Raw genomic sequence first — 16,654 nt, 5'->3', positions numbered from 1 at the left:
GTATTTAAAATTGTAGTTTTTAGATTGTAGCTTTCAGGATTTATCAGTAGTTGGCATGACACCATGTTGCCTCAATATGACAGTTCCTATTACTACTGAGCAGATAGGAAGAGCTTTCATGTTAAATTTCAAAATTTTAATGGCTTCTCTTAACTATAGATTTATAAGTCTATGTACAAGATTGTGAGTACAGGTAGTTCTCCTTTAACGCTGTGATTGCATTCCCGTACATCGCCATGTTATATAAAATTGTGCAATAGAAATTATAGGGCCTATGGGAAAAACAGGGTTGCGGCGAAGCACCAAAACTACCAGTAAAAATTGGAACAAAAGCCTAAAGTAAACGATCACATAGTCGAAGTAAATTTTGACGTGTTGTATGGTACTGTATAGTGCAATTCATCAGAATCTTCAGCTGATTTTGCTCAATTAGCATCTATACCTGCTGGCTGCACTACATTCTTCTGATCCCATCCAATGGTAACACTGCACAAGTTAGATCCCAGAATGAAACCTGCTTTGATAGATCAAGGGCTGAATCTTAATTTCTTTTGCTAAGTGTTAGTTTTGTGAAGGTTTTCAGAGAGATAAAAGCTCTGGATACAAACAACGATGCCAAGTTTCAATCTGCTGCTCAACACTGCCCTTTTATTGTTGGTCAATTCCAGTTAAATTTCACTCTTATCTCAACTAGGGAGTTTTAAAATTAACAGATTGCTGCCAACTTCTTGTCCTCAGGCTGTAGAAACATTTTTGCGATGCTTTTCCAAGTCCACTTGCACAAACATTTCATAATACCTTTCATGAAGCTCTTCACGAGTTGACAGATCACGTGATACCGATGCAGAGTCCAGTCCTCCGCACACTGCGAAACCTAGTGCCAGGGTCATGAATCACATAACAGGGAACAGGAGATTGCCTTTTTAAAAACGGTTGGCAATTCAAAAATTGCTTCACAGACAAATCACGTTTAATAAATGCGTGATAGGAGAACTACCTGTAAAGGCTATCGAGTAAAACTGGGTCATATGAATTTTTCAGGATTCATAGAACAGTTAGGCATAAATTTTCTACTCACCATTATTGTATCAATGACTTGGTCACACAATTACTTACTCATTTACAATCACAAAGTCTAACCAACAGACTTGATAATTTTAATTTTGAAAAGGAAAGCTGTAGCACTGAAAACATTATACATCAGTGAGACTAAGAAACCCACTGATTCCCAAAGGTCTTGTTGCTAATGTGTTTCAATAAAACTAAGACAAGAGGGTTTTTACTTGTTTATTTTCCTGGCTGGTATATTAGTTGATTTTCCTCAGTTTGTTTTGCATAGCCGAGGAGGTCTGTTCTGAATATCACTATCTACTCATGAATATATACTAAATCAGAACATGCAGATTTACAAATGCTTATAACCAACTTAAGATAGATGCAAATTAATGGGGATGATGATCGATAATTCCTGTATAACCTTTGAACCTTCACAGTTTTCTGTCTGTAATCTTATTTCAAATGTTCCAAGAACTGTGCATTCTTTCAATTTTGGCCTTTTGTTCATCCCTAATTTCCTCAGGCTCTCTAATGGAGGGCCTGCTTTCAGCTGAATAGGCTTTAAACTCTGGAGCTGCCTTTCTGAATCTCACCACTTCTCTCCACACTTTTATGATGCAATTTAAAATCTTCCTCTATCAACAAACCTTTGATCCTCATCCAAATATCTTCTGCAGTGGCTCAATGTCAAACTTTTCTTGGTTACATTCTTGTTAAGCATCTTAAGACATAATACTACATCAAAGCTTCCATATAAATACATCCTATTGCTGTTGTGGCTTTCAGTGTACAGCTCTAGATGCAAGTGCAATCAAAATGATGGGAAAGATTCTACACAGATCATCTACCCCACAAACCCTCTGATTACTCCCATGCAAAACCTCGTGTACATTTGGACCAGAGTTCACAGGAACCTCATGAAGCTGCCAGTTACTATTATATTTAACACAGTGAAAGGTGACTTAATTCTTAAATTCTCTATTCATCTCTTTGCCTTCTTGTTTCTTTTCTCTTGCCCCACTATTTCTATACAAGGATATAAACCCTAATGTTCAACGCAAAGTATATTACTGAGTGACTCTATGTAATGACTTGCGTTCAAATGTTATAATTACAGGGCATCGAGAAAAGAACAAGGGATGGAATTGATTGTGTAGCCCTCCCAAACAGTCTGGAGGAATGATGGCTTGAATGGCCTCATTCTATTCTGTATCATTCCAGGTTAGCATAAAAACATGAAAGATAATTGTACTTTTAACTATGTTGCAGACAATATGCTGGCAGTGATGGTGCCCTCATACTGTGTAGCCAGAGGGAGAAATATTTTGAATAAATTAGTATAATAAGCTGCCTGGCTAGTTTCCTGGTAAATTTCTCTTCTAATTAAATTATAAATCATTAAATTTTTAAATAAATTGTCTCAGTCAAGAATGTTGTAATGACAAAGAATATACGAGAGTATATTCCTCATGATTTTCACAGATAATCTTTAAATTTTGATTTAAAATTGTATTCATAGCAACAAGATCCTATATTGTGCCATATCTACTAATCTAATCAATATAATTTAATTAGATGACTATTGCCTTGAAACGTAGTACATAATACAAACGCAATAAAAATATACTTACTTAGTAAAACAGAACAATGACAACGCACCTGAAACAAGAATAAATGCAAACCAAATAATTTGGCAACACTGACACTACAAAATGCAGCACGATCCTGTTCAACTGGTTAATAAGAATCTAATTAGAAGCATGTTAATTAAAACAAATAAAAAAAATTATGATCAATAACACTGATGTTTGACTTCCATGTTCAGCAGGATCAATTGACATAATTCAATATAAAATTGGATGGCTTGTGAAAATTGCATTTTTGTCAAACTGTAGATAAAAGCTGCTTGAGGTGGCACGCATTCATCAATTCATTCCATTCCTTGATTCTAACATTGTAAACAAAAGCTGACAGACTTCTGTTTCTATTAAAGATACTTTGCCACTGGTGCAGGTCTTGTTCCAGTGTCTGCTTCCATTAGAAACGTTTCACTTACTGTAATATGTCAGTATTGGTGTGATGTTTTGTGAATGTGAACATCTGAAAAGACTAGAATCGCACACACAACAAGAAAGAAGTCAACAGATTAACAACTGACCAGGGAACTGTGCAAAACACTTCTGCTTTATTAAATCTTATACACTTAAAACTCTTGAACATGAACACATGATTTTGCAGTGTGAATAAAAATATTCTTCTCATTGGCTAATGACTGCATGATCTTGCATTGCAATACCATGGACAGAAATGTCAAATAAAAGTTACCCACTTGCTTTGAACAAGATAAAATTCAGTAAAATATTCAAACATAAACTATGTTCATTACAGTGTCCTCAATACTGTGTAAATACTGAGACCACAGTTTCAGACCTCGTTTTAGGTAGAAAATTGTTCAGTTGACATCAAAGGACCTATCTGAATATTGCTATAGTTACAGCCATTATCACTGCTAACACAGCCAGACTTAAAGACACTATCTTTACTCTTGGGCATTTCAGATTCCAAGGCAACAGGCTCGCACTGAAGGACTTCTCACTGCTCCAGCAGTAATGTGCATTCTCATTAATGGTCTTAAATTCCTAAAAGTAACAGACAGAAAAATTATTTTACTATTTATTTGATGTCATTATTTATGAAGATTACTGGGTAAGCATGAAAAATCCTATCTTGAAGATCAGCAGTCTTTTCAGACTAAAATCACATTACAAATGGCTGTAACGATGTAAATCTTTAGGAGAATGGAAAGGTGTATTTATTGATCTTTTTATCAAGCTCAGAATGATGATGTACGTCGTGGTCATTATTAATCTTATTCCTGCATTGTTTACATTTTTTGGAGGTTGCTTAGCATTCTTCACCAAAACAGGACCAGTTAGCTCCATCATGATGGCACTAGATTAACTGGAGCACAATAAGCTTAGTTAAGCATGAAATTGAAAAACAATTTGTATTTATATAGCATCTTTAGCAGAATACACTACAAGATGCTTCATAGCAGCAGTATAAAGCCAACATTGATACTAAAGTAACAAGATAATAAAGTAGACAACCAAAAAAGCTTGTCAAAAAGATATATTTTCAGGAATCTTAAGAGAAGGAAAGAGTTATAGAGGTGGAGATATTAAAGAAATAAGATTCCATAAATAGGACCTTAGCAGCGGCAGGCACAACTGCTCATGTTAGAGAAATTAAAAACATGTTAAATAATAGAATATCTCAAAGGACCATGAGGCTGGAAGATACAACAGTGGTGTGGAGGGGTGAGACACCCTAAAAGATGTGAAAACAAGTTTTAGAATTTTAAAAATAAGTTATTGTTCAATCAAAAGCCAATATCAGTCAGTGAGCACACAGATGATGGGTGAATTTTTAAGAAAATATTTTGTAAGATGTTTGCATCACTGGCAACACCAGCATTTGTAAGTATTTAATATTGATATTAGCTCAGGCCAGACTTTTAGTAACCATTGCTTATTACTAATGTTTAGTATGTCTATTATTACAATGCACATGATGAAAAGGCATTGGAGCATCAGGCTCTGAGCCACATGGGTCCAAATTCAGCAAAACACACAAACACCCGATTTATATGACATCACAGCTTACATCAGAAACTCATCCACAAATTGGATAATCACAAGGAACTGGAATAACATTGACAGCAGCAGCCATTCAGCTCGTAACCTCATTACAGTCTAGGTTCAAACATGGACAAAAGATCTGAACTCCAGAAAGACGATGAGAGTGACTGCCCTTGACATCAAAGCTGCATTTGATGCACTGTGGCATCAAGGAGGTCCAGTTAAGAAAGAGTCAATGGGAAAAGGGGTAAACTCTCCACTAAGTAAAGAACTATTGATGCTGGAAATCAGAAACGAAAACAGAAGTTGCTGAAAAGGCTCAGCAGGTCAGGCAGCATCTGCGAAGAGAAATCAAAAGTTAATGGCTTGGGTCCGGTGACCCTTTCTCAGAACTTGGGTCACCGGACCTGAAAAGTTGACTTTTATTTCTTTTCACAGATGCTGCCAAGACCTGCAGAGCTTTTCCAGCAACTTCTGTTTTTGTATACGGGAAGATGGTTGTGATTTTTGGAACTCAGGTATCTGAGCTTCAGGACACCTCTGTATGAGTTCTTCAGTCAGAATTCACATGATACCAGGTTCTAGTCCAACAGGTTTATTTGAAATCACGAGCTTTTGGAGTGCTGCTCCTTTGTCAAGTGAAATGGAGGGCAGCACACAGGCACAGACTATATTCTGGATTAGTGGTGCTGGAAGAGCACAGCAGTTCAGGCAGCATCCAACGAGCAGCGAAATCAACCTTTCGGGCAAAAGCCCTTCATCAGGAATAAAGACAGTGAGTTTGAAGCATGGAGAGATAAGCTAGAGGAGGGTGGGGGTGGGGAGAAAGTAGCATAGAGTACAATAAGTGAGTGGGGGAGGGGATGAAGGTGATAGGTCAGTGAGGGGAGGGTGGAGTGGATAGGTGGAAAAGGAGATAGGCAGGTAGGACAAGTCCGGACAAGTCATGGGGACAGTGCTGAGCTGGAAGTTTGGAACTAGGGTGAGGTGGGGGAAGGGGAAATGAGGAAACTGTTTTTACCACAGAATATATTCTGTCTTTGCATTTCCATAAGACATAGGAGCATAAATTAGGACATTCAACCCATCGAGTCTGCTCGATAAGTTTCTCAACCCCATCCTCCCGCTTTCTCCCAGTAACCCTTGATCCTCTTTACAATCAAGAACCTCTCTCTCTCCATCTTAAATATAATCAATGACCAGGCCTCCACAGTCTTCTGTCGCAGTGAATTCTATAGTATCACCACTCTCTGGCTGAAGAAGGTTCTCCTTATCACTGTTCTAAAAGGTCTTCCCTTTACTCCGTGGGCGGCACGGTGGCACAGTGTTTAGCACTGCTGTCTCACAGTGCCAGAGACCTGGGTTCAATTCCCGCCTCAGGGGACTGACTGTGTGGAGTTTGCACATTCTCCCCGTGTCTGCATGGGTTTCCTCCGGCGCTCTGGTTTCCTCCCACAGTCCAAAAATGTGCAGGTTAGGTGAATTGGCCACGCTAAATTGCCCGTAGTGTTAGGTGAAGGAGTAAATGTAGGGGAATGGGTCTGGGTGGGTTGTGCTTCGGCGGGTCAGTGTGGACTTGTTGGGCTGAAGGGCCTGTTTCCACACTGTAAGTAATCCAATCTACTCTAAGGCTGTGCCATCAGGTCCTCGTCTCTCCTACCAATGGAAACATCTTTCCAACATCCACTCTGTCCAGACCATTCAGTATTCTGTAAGTTTCAATTAGATCCCCCCACATTCTCTAAACTCCATCGCTTATAGGCCAAGAGTCCTCAAATGTTCCTCACATGTTAAGCTGTTCATTCTTGGGACCATTCTCGTGAATCTCCTCTGAACCTGCTCCAGTGCCAGTACACCCTTCCTGAGATATGGAGCCCAAAACTATGCAAAATCCTCCAAATGTGGCCTGACCAGGGACCCTTACAGAGCCTCAGAAGTACATCCCTGCTTTTCTGTTCAAGTCCTCTCAAAATAAATGTCATCATTGCATTTGCCTTCCTAACTATTGACTCAACCTGAAAGTTTACCTTAAGAGAATCCTGGTCTAGAACTGCCAAGTCTCTTTGCACCTCAGACTTCTGAATGTTCTACCCATTTAGACAATAGTCCATACCTCTATTCTTCCTACCAAGGTGCATGACCTCACACTTTCCCAAGTTGTACTCCACTTGCCACTTCTTTGCCCACTCTCCCTACCAGTCCAAATCCTTCTGCAGCCTCCCTGCCTCCTCAATGCTACCTGTCCCTCTACCTATCTTTGCATCATCTGCAAACTTAGCCAAATGCCCTCAGTTCCTTTATCTAGATCGTTAACATATAAAGTGAAAAGTGAAAACATAGAGCCTTGTGGAACACCACTTTTCTCTGGCTGCCACCCTGAGAAGATCCTTTTATCCCCACTCTTGCTTTCTGCCAGACAGCCAAGCATCTAGCCATGCTAGTAGCTTGCCGCTGACACCTTAGGCCCTTGTCTTGCTCAGTAGCATCCTGTGTGGCACCCTGTCAAAGGCCGTCTTGAAGTCCAGGTAGATAACATCCATTAGATCTCCTTGGTCTAACCGGCTCATTACTTCCTCAAAGAATTATAGAAGATTTGCCAGGCATGACCTCCCCTAATGAAACCATGCTGACTTTGCCCTGTTTTACCATACACTTTGAAGTACTCAGAAATCTCATCCTTCACAAAGGATTCCAGGATCTTACCCATGACTGAGGTTAGACCAATTGGTCTGTAATTTTCATCTTTTGCCTTACTCCTTTTTAGATAAGGGTGTCATGTTAGGAATTTTCCAGTCCTCTGGGACCCTTCCTGATTCTAGCGATTGCTGAAACATCACCATTAATGCCTCCACTATCACTTCAGCAATCACCTTTAGAATTCCGGGGTTTAGCCTATCTGGTCCAGATGATTTATCCACCTTCAGGTCATTTAGCTTTTCAAGCACCTTCTCCTTGGTGATGGCCACCATACTCAGCTCTGACCCCTCACTCTCAATATTTTTGTAATATTACTCATGTCTTCCACCTTGAAGACTGATGTGAAGTAATCACTCAGTTCATTAGCCAATTCCTTATTCCTCACTACTATCTCTCCAGTAGCATTTTCCACTTCTGTCTCTCTTTTGTCCCTTATATATCGAAATAAACTCTTAGTCTTCCCTTATATTACTGGCTAGCTTACCCTCATATTTAATCTCCTACTTCCTTATTTCATTTTTTGTTGCTTCTGTTGGTCTTTGTAAGCTTCTCAATCCTCTGGTTTCCCACTGTCCTTCAGCACATTACATTTTGCTCTTTTGCCTTTATGCTATCCTGACTTCCCTAGTCAGCCAGGGCTGCCTCATCCTCCCTGTGGCCCCCTCCTTTTCCTTGGGAAGAATCTCTGCTGTGTCTCCTGAGTTACTTCCAGAAACTCCTGCCAATGCTGTTCCACTATCTTTCCTGCTCGGCTCCTCTCACAGTCAATTCTACTCAGCTCCTCCCCCATGCTTCTGTGGTTGCCTTTATTCAGCTGTAATACCATGACCTCTGATTCTATCTTCTCCCTTTCAAATTATAAGTAAATTCAATCATATTATGATCACTGCCTCCTTAAGATTCCTTCGCCTGAAGCTCCCTTATCAAGTCTGCCTCATTGCACAGCACTAAATCCAGCATTGCCTGTTGCAAAAAGCCATCTCATAGATTTTTCACAAATTCCTTTTCTTGCAATCCACTACCAACCTGAATTTCCAGTCCATTGGCACAGTGGAATCCCCCATGATCACTGTAACTCTGCCTTTCCTACACATCTTTTCTATCTCCTGGTATATCTTGCATTCTAGCTCCTGATTACTGTTTGGAGGCCTGAACATAACTTCAATTACTTTTTTTTAAACCTTTGCAGTTCCTCATTTCTACCCCCACAGATTCTACACCATCTGACCCTACTTCATTTCTTCCCAGAACCTGCATGTCCTTAATGGAGTTGGAGGGGGAGTGGGATGGGAACTGATGAAGGGCTGATGTCCAAAATGTCGATTCTCCTGTTCTTCGGATGCTGCCTGACCTGCTGTGCTTTCCCAGCACCACATTCTCGACCACGTCATACCTGCCCAGTTCGATCTGCACCACAAGCTCATTTACCTTATTCCTTATACTGCATGCATTCAGATATAACACCTTCAGTCCTGTAACTGTCCCTCTTCTCATTGTCATTTGTTTGTCTGGCATGCTTGAAGTTTGATTGTTAATCATTTCCATTCACTCCGTGCTGGAGATCTTATAACCTTTCCTGAGTTTTGCACTCTTACCTCCTCCTTTAATTCAGATTTCCTAATTTCCCCATACAACTGTACCTGTCTACAGCCCTAGTTATGCAGTTTGCTAGGATTCTAGTCACAGCAGAGGAACCTACTTTAAATTGAGTCTCAATTTGTCACCAATTTCTTAACATTCAAAACAAAACTGCTGCTTGTGCACAATCAAATACATCCATAAATTACTGAAGGCCAGATAGGCATCCAACTTGAATACAAGTATGATAAGGAGTGTATTGCAAAATGCTAACGTATGCACACCCACATAAAAGACATCTGGATTTTAACAGTGGAAATTACATGATGGATCAATGTTCCTAATGTTTGCACTGGAGATTGAATGTACAAACACAATCTTGAATCTTAAATGTAGAAAAAACTCAAAAGGAATAGCAACACTCATTTGTGATTGTCTTTACTGCAAGTCAATGCAGTAGTCCCACTGTTTTAGACCACAGAATTATCGAAGCAGGAAAGTGATTCTGGTGTTGTAAAATTGAGAAACTATTTATTAACAACTGTGAGTTTTTCAGTATTTCTGAACTCTGAACTGACTGAACTAAATTACAATATTCACTTCAATTCATGCAAATTGCAATGAGATGATGCTTTCTTTTAAGAAACTGGTGAAAAATTAAGATTCATTCCTAATATTACAGCAGTCTACCCAGGGAGAAGAATGATAATATTGCATGATCAGCTTACAGAACAAGAAATTAACATGGAACCTTCTGGTTCATTCCACTCAGTCTTAAGTGCAGCTTCTCCAAGAATTTCACATATCATCACTGGATCGCTTTGAACACCAACTGGACTGTGCTCATACATTAATATTTTTGTCCATTTTATGGCCTTTCTGACAAATAAACTATCCATGAGAAACAAGGGGATTTGCTTCAGGTGGAAGGAGGTTAAGGTGAGGGTGATAGGCTGGAGTGGGGGTGGGGGCGGAGAGGTCAGGAAGAAGATTGCAGGTTAGGAAGGTGGTGCTGAGTTCGAGGGTTGGGACTGAGACAAGGTTGGGGGAGGGGAAATGAGGAAACTGGAGAAATCTAAGTTCATCCCTTGTGGTTGGAGGATTCCTAGGCAGAAGATGAGGTGCTCTTCCTCCAGCCATCGTGTTGCTATGGTCTGGTGTTGGAGGAGTCCAAGGACCTGCATGTCCTTGGTGGAGTGGGAGGGGGAGTTGAAGTGTTGAGCCACGGGGTGGTTGAGTTGGTTGGTCACCAAGGACATGCAGGTCCTTGGACTCCTCCATCACCAGACCATGGCAACACGACGGCTGGAGGAAGAGCACCTCATCTTCCGCCTAGGAACCCTCCAACCACAAGGGACGAACTCAGATTTCTCCAGTTTCCTCATTTCCCCTCCCCCCACCTTGTCTCAATCCCAACCCTCGAACTCAGCACCACCTTCCTAACCTGCAATCTTCTTCCTGACCTCTCCGCCCCCACCCCCACTCTGGCCTATCACCCTCACCTTAGCACCCTTACCTTAACCTCCTTCCACCTATCGTATTTCCAACACCCCTCCCCCAAGTCCCTCCTCCCTACCTTTTATCTTAGCCTGCTTAGCACACTTCCCTCATTCCTGAAGAAGAGCTCATGCCCGAAACGTTGATTCTCCTGCTCCTTGGATGCTGCCTGACCTGCTGCGCTTTTCCAGCAACACATTTTCAGCTCTGATCTCCAGCATCTGCAGTCCTCACTTTCTCCTAGAAGATTTGCTTCACGTCTCAACTTACTTTGCTCCATGAATTAATACAGATGATCTTGTTGCATTGTGGTGTTTACACAGGAGAGATTAGGAACATCATGTGTGTGACAGAAAATTCTGTATGCACACCATATTAATGCTTCAAGATGCTGTGCAACCCTATTAAATTTCTCCCAGCTAGGTTCTCCTGGACAATACTGGAAATGACTGGCAAATGGTCTTGTTATCGAACTACAATAACGTGCCTTTTTTAGAGGATGTGGATGATTCCTTGAGGAAATTGTCTCAAATTCAACTAAAATTATTTTCTAAAGCACTAAGCTAACTGAAAAGAAACCATAATGGGCTGATTAAAATTAACAGATATGATTATCTGTTAATAAGTAAATAGATGAAACATCTCATCACTTATATCTTCAACTGCCACAAGTGCCCGTGGCATGGTCAATGATCATATGCGGCAATTGTTTTCCCTTATGCAAAATCAAAACTACGAGTGATTCAAAGAGGCAAATAAAATAAATATATTTAAGAGATGCACAGTTGAAAAAAAGAGAGGATATTTTGATATGTTGGAAGAAGCATGGATATTGGCACAGACTTGTTGGGCCAAATTACGTGTTTCGGTACTGTACCATTTTATGGAATTCCATGTAAATTCTGCACATGGAATACAGATTAGTTAGAATTTACATATCCACTTAAGAGTTCCAAGCCCTACATAATGTAATCAGATACTTGGAAAATATTAAAGGAGTACAGAACCAGGACTACAAAATTCAGATTTAAGGAAGAGAAAGATGTGAAAAATATACCGATCTATAAAACAATTTTGATATGGCTGACTAGGACAATGGAATCAAAAGCAACACATCTGCTTATCTTGTCATACTGAGTAACAGACTGGGAAAATTGTAATAAAAACATTCTCTGCCTCACATGGAATATGTCTGCATTTCTGCTGCAGGAGCCCAAATGAGACAGGTGCACTCACTCAGAAAGTTGCTGGACTCAGTTTTGAAATAGTCAAGGTATTTCCTTTTCAAACAGAAGTTTTTTCAATGTTGAAAATCTCACACATCTACAGAGTAAGAATCCAGCAAAATAAATTAGTTCAAAGTTCATGGGGATGCAAAGGTTTAATGTTATTATCGCTAGATGATTAATGAAGAAACCTAGCTAATGTTCTGGGGAGGCAGCATCCGAGGAGCAGGAAAATCAACGTTTCGGGCAAAAGCCCTTCATCAGGAATAGAGGCAGGGAGCCTCCAGAGTGGAGATGAAGGGCTTTTGCCTGAAACGTCGATTTTGCTGCTCATTGGATGCTGTCTGATCTGCTGTGCTTTTCCAGCACCACTCTAATCTAGACTCTGGTTTGCAGCATCTGCAGTCCTTGTTTTTACCTAATGTTCTGGGGATCTGGCTTCAAATCCTGACATGGCAGATGGTGGAACTTGAATTCAGTAAAAGAATCTGGAATTAAAGGCCAAATGATGTCCTTTAGGAAAGGAAATCTGTTATCCTCACCTAGTCTGGCATACATGTGACCTCAAGCCCCAGTGAAGTGGTTGACTCTAACTGACCTCTGGGCAATAAGGTATAGCCTAGCCAGAGGTGACCACATCTCCTGTGTGAATATGTCTGGTGGGTTAGTGGAAAGATGCTCAGATACTTACTGTATTACTTAGTTTTTGCCACTAATGGAATTCAGTGAATCATCAACTGCAACCAATGACTCAAATCAAATATTCCACCAATACAGTACAGAAGCAATTTGCATGTTTTCTCTTAAAATAGATTGGTACAGTGAGTAAATGCATTGTGTGGCATGTCAGTACTGAGCTAAGTATTCATCTGTATGAGCAGAAAGTAGGAAAGTGGGGTTGAGAAACATATCAGCCATGATCAAATGGTGCAGCAGAGTCGATGGGCTGAATGGCCTAATTCTGCTTGCTCCTACATTTTATGGCCTTAAAGGACAGCAATTGGAGTGCAAGAATCTGTTGGTCTCAGTGTTCTTGGGTTAGGAAAGGAAAGGCCAGCCAAAATGCCAGTCTCTGATCATAAGTAGGACATATTATAAGTGTCAGTGTGTGAGAACAACCGCTGAGAACAGGATTGCACTTGGCTGCAAGGCTCTCCAAAGTTGAATACCTTAAGAACACTCTTTTAGATGTGAACAGTAAATATTTTACTGAGGTACATGGAGCATTAGGAAACTGCACTTGAGCAAATGGAAAGTTGTGGGGACATTCAAAACATGATTTTTTTTTCTACTTTTCAATTTCTACTTGATACAATGATCAAATGCAGCCAGCAAATCAAAACAGAATCTTTGGCTGATGGACCTATATGGTTGCATTTAACTACATCCATGGAACATAATTACATGGAATGAATGTGCCTTGTAAAACCATGATATAGCCTTTTATTGAGTGTGAATATTCCCATCATAAAAAGGTTTGCATTGTAAGAGGCTGGAGTGTGCAGCTTACCAATTTTCAGTAATAGATAACAAAAATTATCAATTGTGATGTTGGATGTTCAATTAGTTGCTGATAAAATATCAGGGTGTGTGTGCACAAGTATGGTGTGTGAGTAATTGTATGTACATGCAATGTTATGATTAATCAGTCAAATTGACAGAAACTAGGTTAGGTATCTATCAAAAGATCAGGCTAGGCCATACGGTGTGCTTTTGGGCCTCCCTCACTGCTGTGAAAACCATTTGGGTTCTTATCATACTAGCTACTTCACCCAATCCCCTTCCTGCCATACCAAACCTGGTGAAATCATTTCCTCCTCTCAGTTGCATCCCTTTTATTTTCAAAACTACAATCATTCACACTTGCCAAAACATCTTGTACTCAAATCTTTTTGCCATTAGAAACTATTAGCCATCTCCAGCCTTCCTTGAACCATGTTATTACTTCACAAGAAAGTACCCACCTTTTCCACAACTCAATGTCTATATCACCGCAGTTACCTTTTCCCTTTGCACAAGACTAAAATGACTTAACCAAAATTAATTGTGACTGGAGTATTTTATTACTTTTTAACATTTATGTTAGTACAGCCATTGATAATGTTAAACCTTGACAAGGTTTCCTCAGATGCTGAAGTAGACAATGCCCATATGCAGCAAGACCTCAACAATATCCAGACTTGGGAGTCTAGATTAGAGTGGTGCTGGAAAAGCACAGCCAGTCAAGCAGCATTTGAGGAGCAGGAAAACCAATGTTCCGGGCAAAAGCCCTTAATTAGGACTGAAGGCAGGGAGCCTCCAGGGTGGAGAGATAAGTGGGAGGGGAGTGGGGCTGAGGAGAAGGTAGCAAAGAGTACAATGGGTGGATGGGGGTGGGGATGAAGGTGATAGGTCAGCGTGGAGGGTGGAACGGATAGGTGGGAAGGAAGATTGGCAGGTGGGACCAGGCATTAGGATGGTGCTGAGCTGGAAGGTTGGAACTGGGGTAAGGTGGGGGAGGGGAAATGAGGAAACTGGTGAAGTCCACATTGATGCCCTAGGGTTGAAGTGTTCTGAGGCAGAAGATGAGGCGTTCTTCCTCCAGGCGTCGGGTGGTGAAGAAGTGGTGATGGAGGAGGCCCAGGACCTGCATGTCCTCGGCAAAGTAGGAGGGGGAGTTGAAATGTTGGACCACGGGGCAGTCGGTTGATTGGTGTAGGTGTCCTGGAGATGTTCCCTAAAGCTCTCTGCGAGAAGGCGTCTAGTCTTCCCAATTTGGAGGAGACCGCATCGGGAGCAACAGATACAATAAATGACATTGATGGAAGAGCAGGTGAAACTTTGATGGATGTGGAAGACTCCTTTGGGGCCTTGGATGGAGGTGAGGGGGAGGTGTGGGCGCAGGTTTTGCTATTCCGGCGGTGGCAGGGGAAGGTGTCAGGAGGGAAGGGTGGGTTGTTGGGGGGGCATGGACCTGACCAGTCACAGAGGGAACAGTCTTTGCGGAAAGCAGAAAGAGGTGGGGAGGGAAATATATCCCTAGTGGTGGGGTCTGTTCGGAGGTGGTGGGAATGTCGGCGGAGGCCTAGTCAGTGATAAGTAACATAGGCACCACACAAATGCCAGACAATGGTCATCTCAAACAAAAACCTAATCAGCTCCCCTTAACTTTAAATGGCAATACCATAGCTGAAACCCCTACTATGAACATTCTGGAAGTTATAGTGACCAGAAACTAAACTGAACCAGCCATTTAATACTGCAGTTACAAGAGCAGGTCTGTGCTTTGGAACTCTGAGGCGAGTAACCCATCCTGTCTCCCCAATGTCCACCATCTGCAAGATACAGTCAGAAATGATGAAATACTCTCCATTTGCCTGGATAGACCATAAGACATAGGAGCAGAATTAGGCCATTCAACCCATCATGTCTGCTCCACCATTCAATCATGGCTGATATGTTACTAAACCCCATTCTCTTGCCTTCTCCCCATAACCCATAATCCCCGTACTAATCAAGAACGTAGCTACTTCTGTCTTAAATGCTCTCAATTACTTGGCTTCCATGCCATTCATCATCATGACTTGGAAATATATTGCCATTCCTTCACTGTCGTTGGGTCAAAATCCTGGAATTCCCTCCTGATTGGCATTGTGGGTCAACCCACGCAGATGGACTGCAGCAGTTCAAGAAGGTAGCTCACCACCACCTTCTCAGGGACAATAAATACTGGCCAGGCAGAAACACCCACATTCCACAAATGAGTTTTTAAAAATTCTTTCCTTTATTTCCACTCGTCTCCCATTTACCTTTTATATACCTAAAAAGTATTCTATATTACTAGCTAGCTTATCCTCATATTCATCTTGTCCCCCATCTTGTGGCTGGCTTAGGTGACTTCTGCTAGTTTTTAAAAGGCTTCCCAATTTTCTGGCTTCCCACTGATCTTCACAACATTGTATGCTTTTTCTTTTGTTTATATTCTGTCCCTGACATCCCTTGTCAGCCACAGTTGCCTCATCCTCCCTTTAGTATGTTTCTTCTTCCAGGGGATGAATCTTTGCTGTACCTCCTGAAATACCCCCAGAAACTCTTGCCACTATTGTTCTATTGTCTTCCCTGCTAGGCTCCCCTTCCAATCAACTCTGGCCAGATACTTCCTCATGTCTTTCTAATTACCTTCACTCAACTGTAATACTGTTACATCTGATTCCTATTCTCCCTTTCAAACTACAGGGTGCAATTGAACACATTATGATTGCTGCCTTCTAAGCATTGCTTCAATTTAAGCTCCATAATCATGTATGCTTCATTACACATCACCAAATCCAGAATTGGCTGCTTCCTACTGAGTGCTACCATAAGCTGCTCCAAAAGACCGTTTCAAAGACATTCCATGAATTCATTTTCTTGGGATCTGCTATTAACCAGCTTTTTCCAGTCCACCTACATATTATTGTACCCCATGATTATTGTAATGCTGCTTTTCTTACATGTCTTTTCCACTTCTTGGTTTATTTACTTCCCCAGATTCTGGCTTCTGCTAGGAAGCCTATCCAAACTCTTATCAGGTTCATTTGTCCTTTGTGGTACCTCAACTCTACTGACACAGATTCAATGCCTTCCGACTCTATAACACTTCTTGCTATCAATTTAACTTCACTTTATTAACAAGACCATCCTGCATCCTTTGCCATGTGCCTGTATTTTCAATAGGACATCTTTGGATATTTAGTGCAACTCCAACAACATTAAGACACTCAGCACTGTTGAAGGTTAAGCAGCCTATTATTTTGCACTCCATCTCATCTTTAATATTCACTCCCTTCACCACAAGGTGTAGCAGTGTGTACCATCTAGAAGCTGCACTGCAGCAACTTAGTAAAGCTCCTTTGAGACTGTGTTCTAAACCTGTGACGTCTACCACATAGTAAAACAAGTGCAGTAAATGCATGGAAACACAAATACCTGCAAGCTTCC

The 16,654-nt window shown here is 41.1% G+C and overlaps 1 protein-coding gene across 2 annotated transcripts in view; it reads right to left on the bottom strand.

Moving 5' to 3' along the window:
* Positions 1-3,222: 3,222 nt before the first annotated feature.
* Positions 3,223-16,654, bottom strand: part of cdkal1 (CDK5 regulatory subunit associated protein 1-like 1) — a 600,053-nt gene continuing 586,621 nt past the window's right edge. For both annotated transcript variants that reach the window (XM_072560914.1, XM_072560913.1), the window contains exon 15: positions 3,223-3,695. In XM_072560914.1, the coding sequence (XP_072417015.1) occupies positions 3,528-3,695 (168 nt within the window). In that variant the 3' untranslated portion in view covers positions 3,223-3,527. The remainder of the gene's footprint in view (positions 3,696-16,654) is intronic.

The sequence above is a fragment of the Chiloscyllium punctatum genome, chromosome 41 (genome assembly GCF_047496795.1).
Source record: "Chiloscyllium punctatum isolate Juve2018m chromosome 41, sChiPun1.3, whole genome shotgun sequence".
Classification (NCBI taxonomy): domain Eukaryota; kingdom Metazoa; phylum Chordata; class Chondrichthyes; order Orectolobiformes; family Hemiscylliidae; genus Chiloscyllium; species Chiloscyllium punctatum.
The sequence above is the reverse complement of the archived record's forward strand: the minus strand, read 5'-3'. Positions and strand labels throughout refer to the sequence as shown.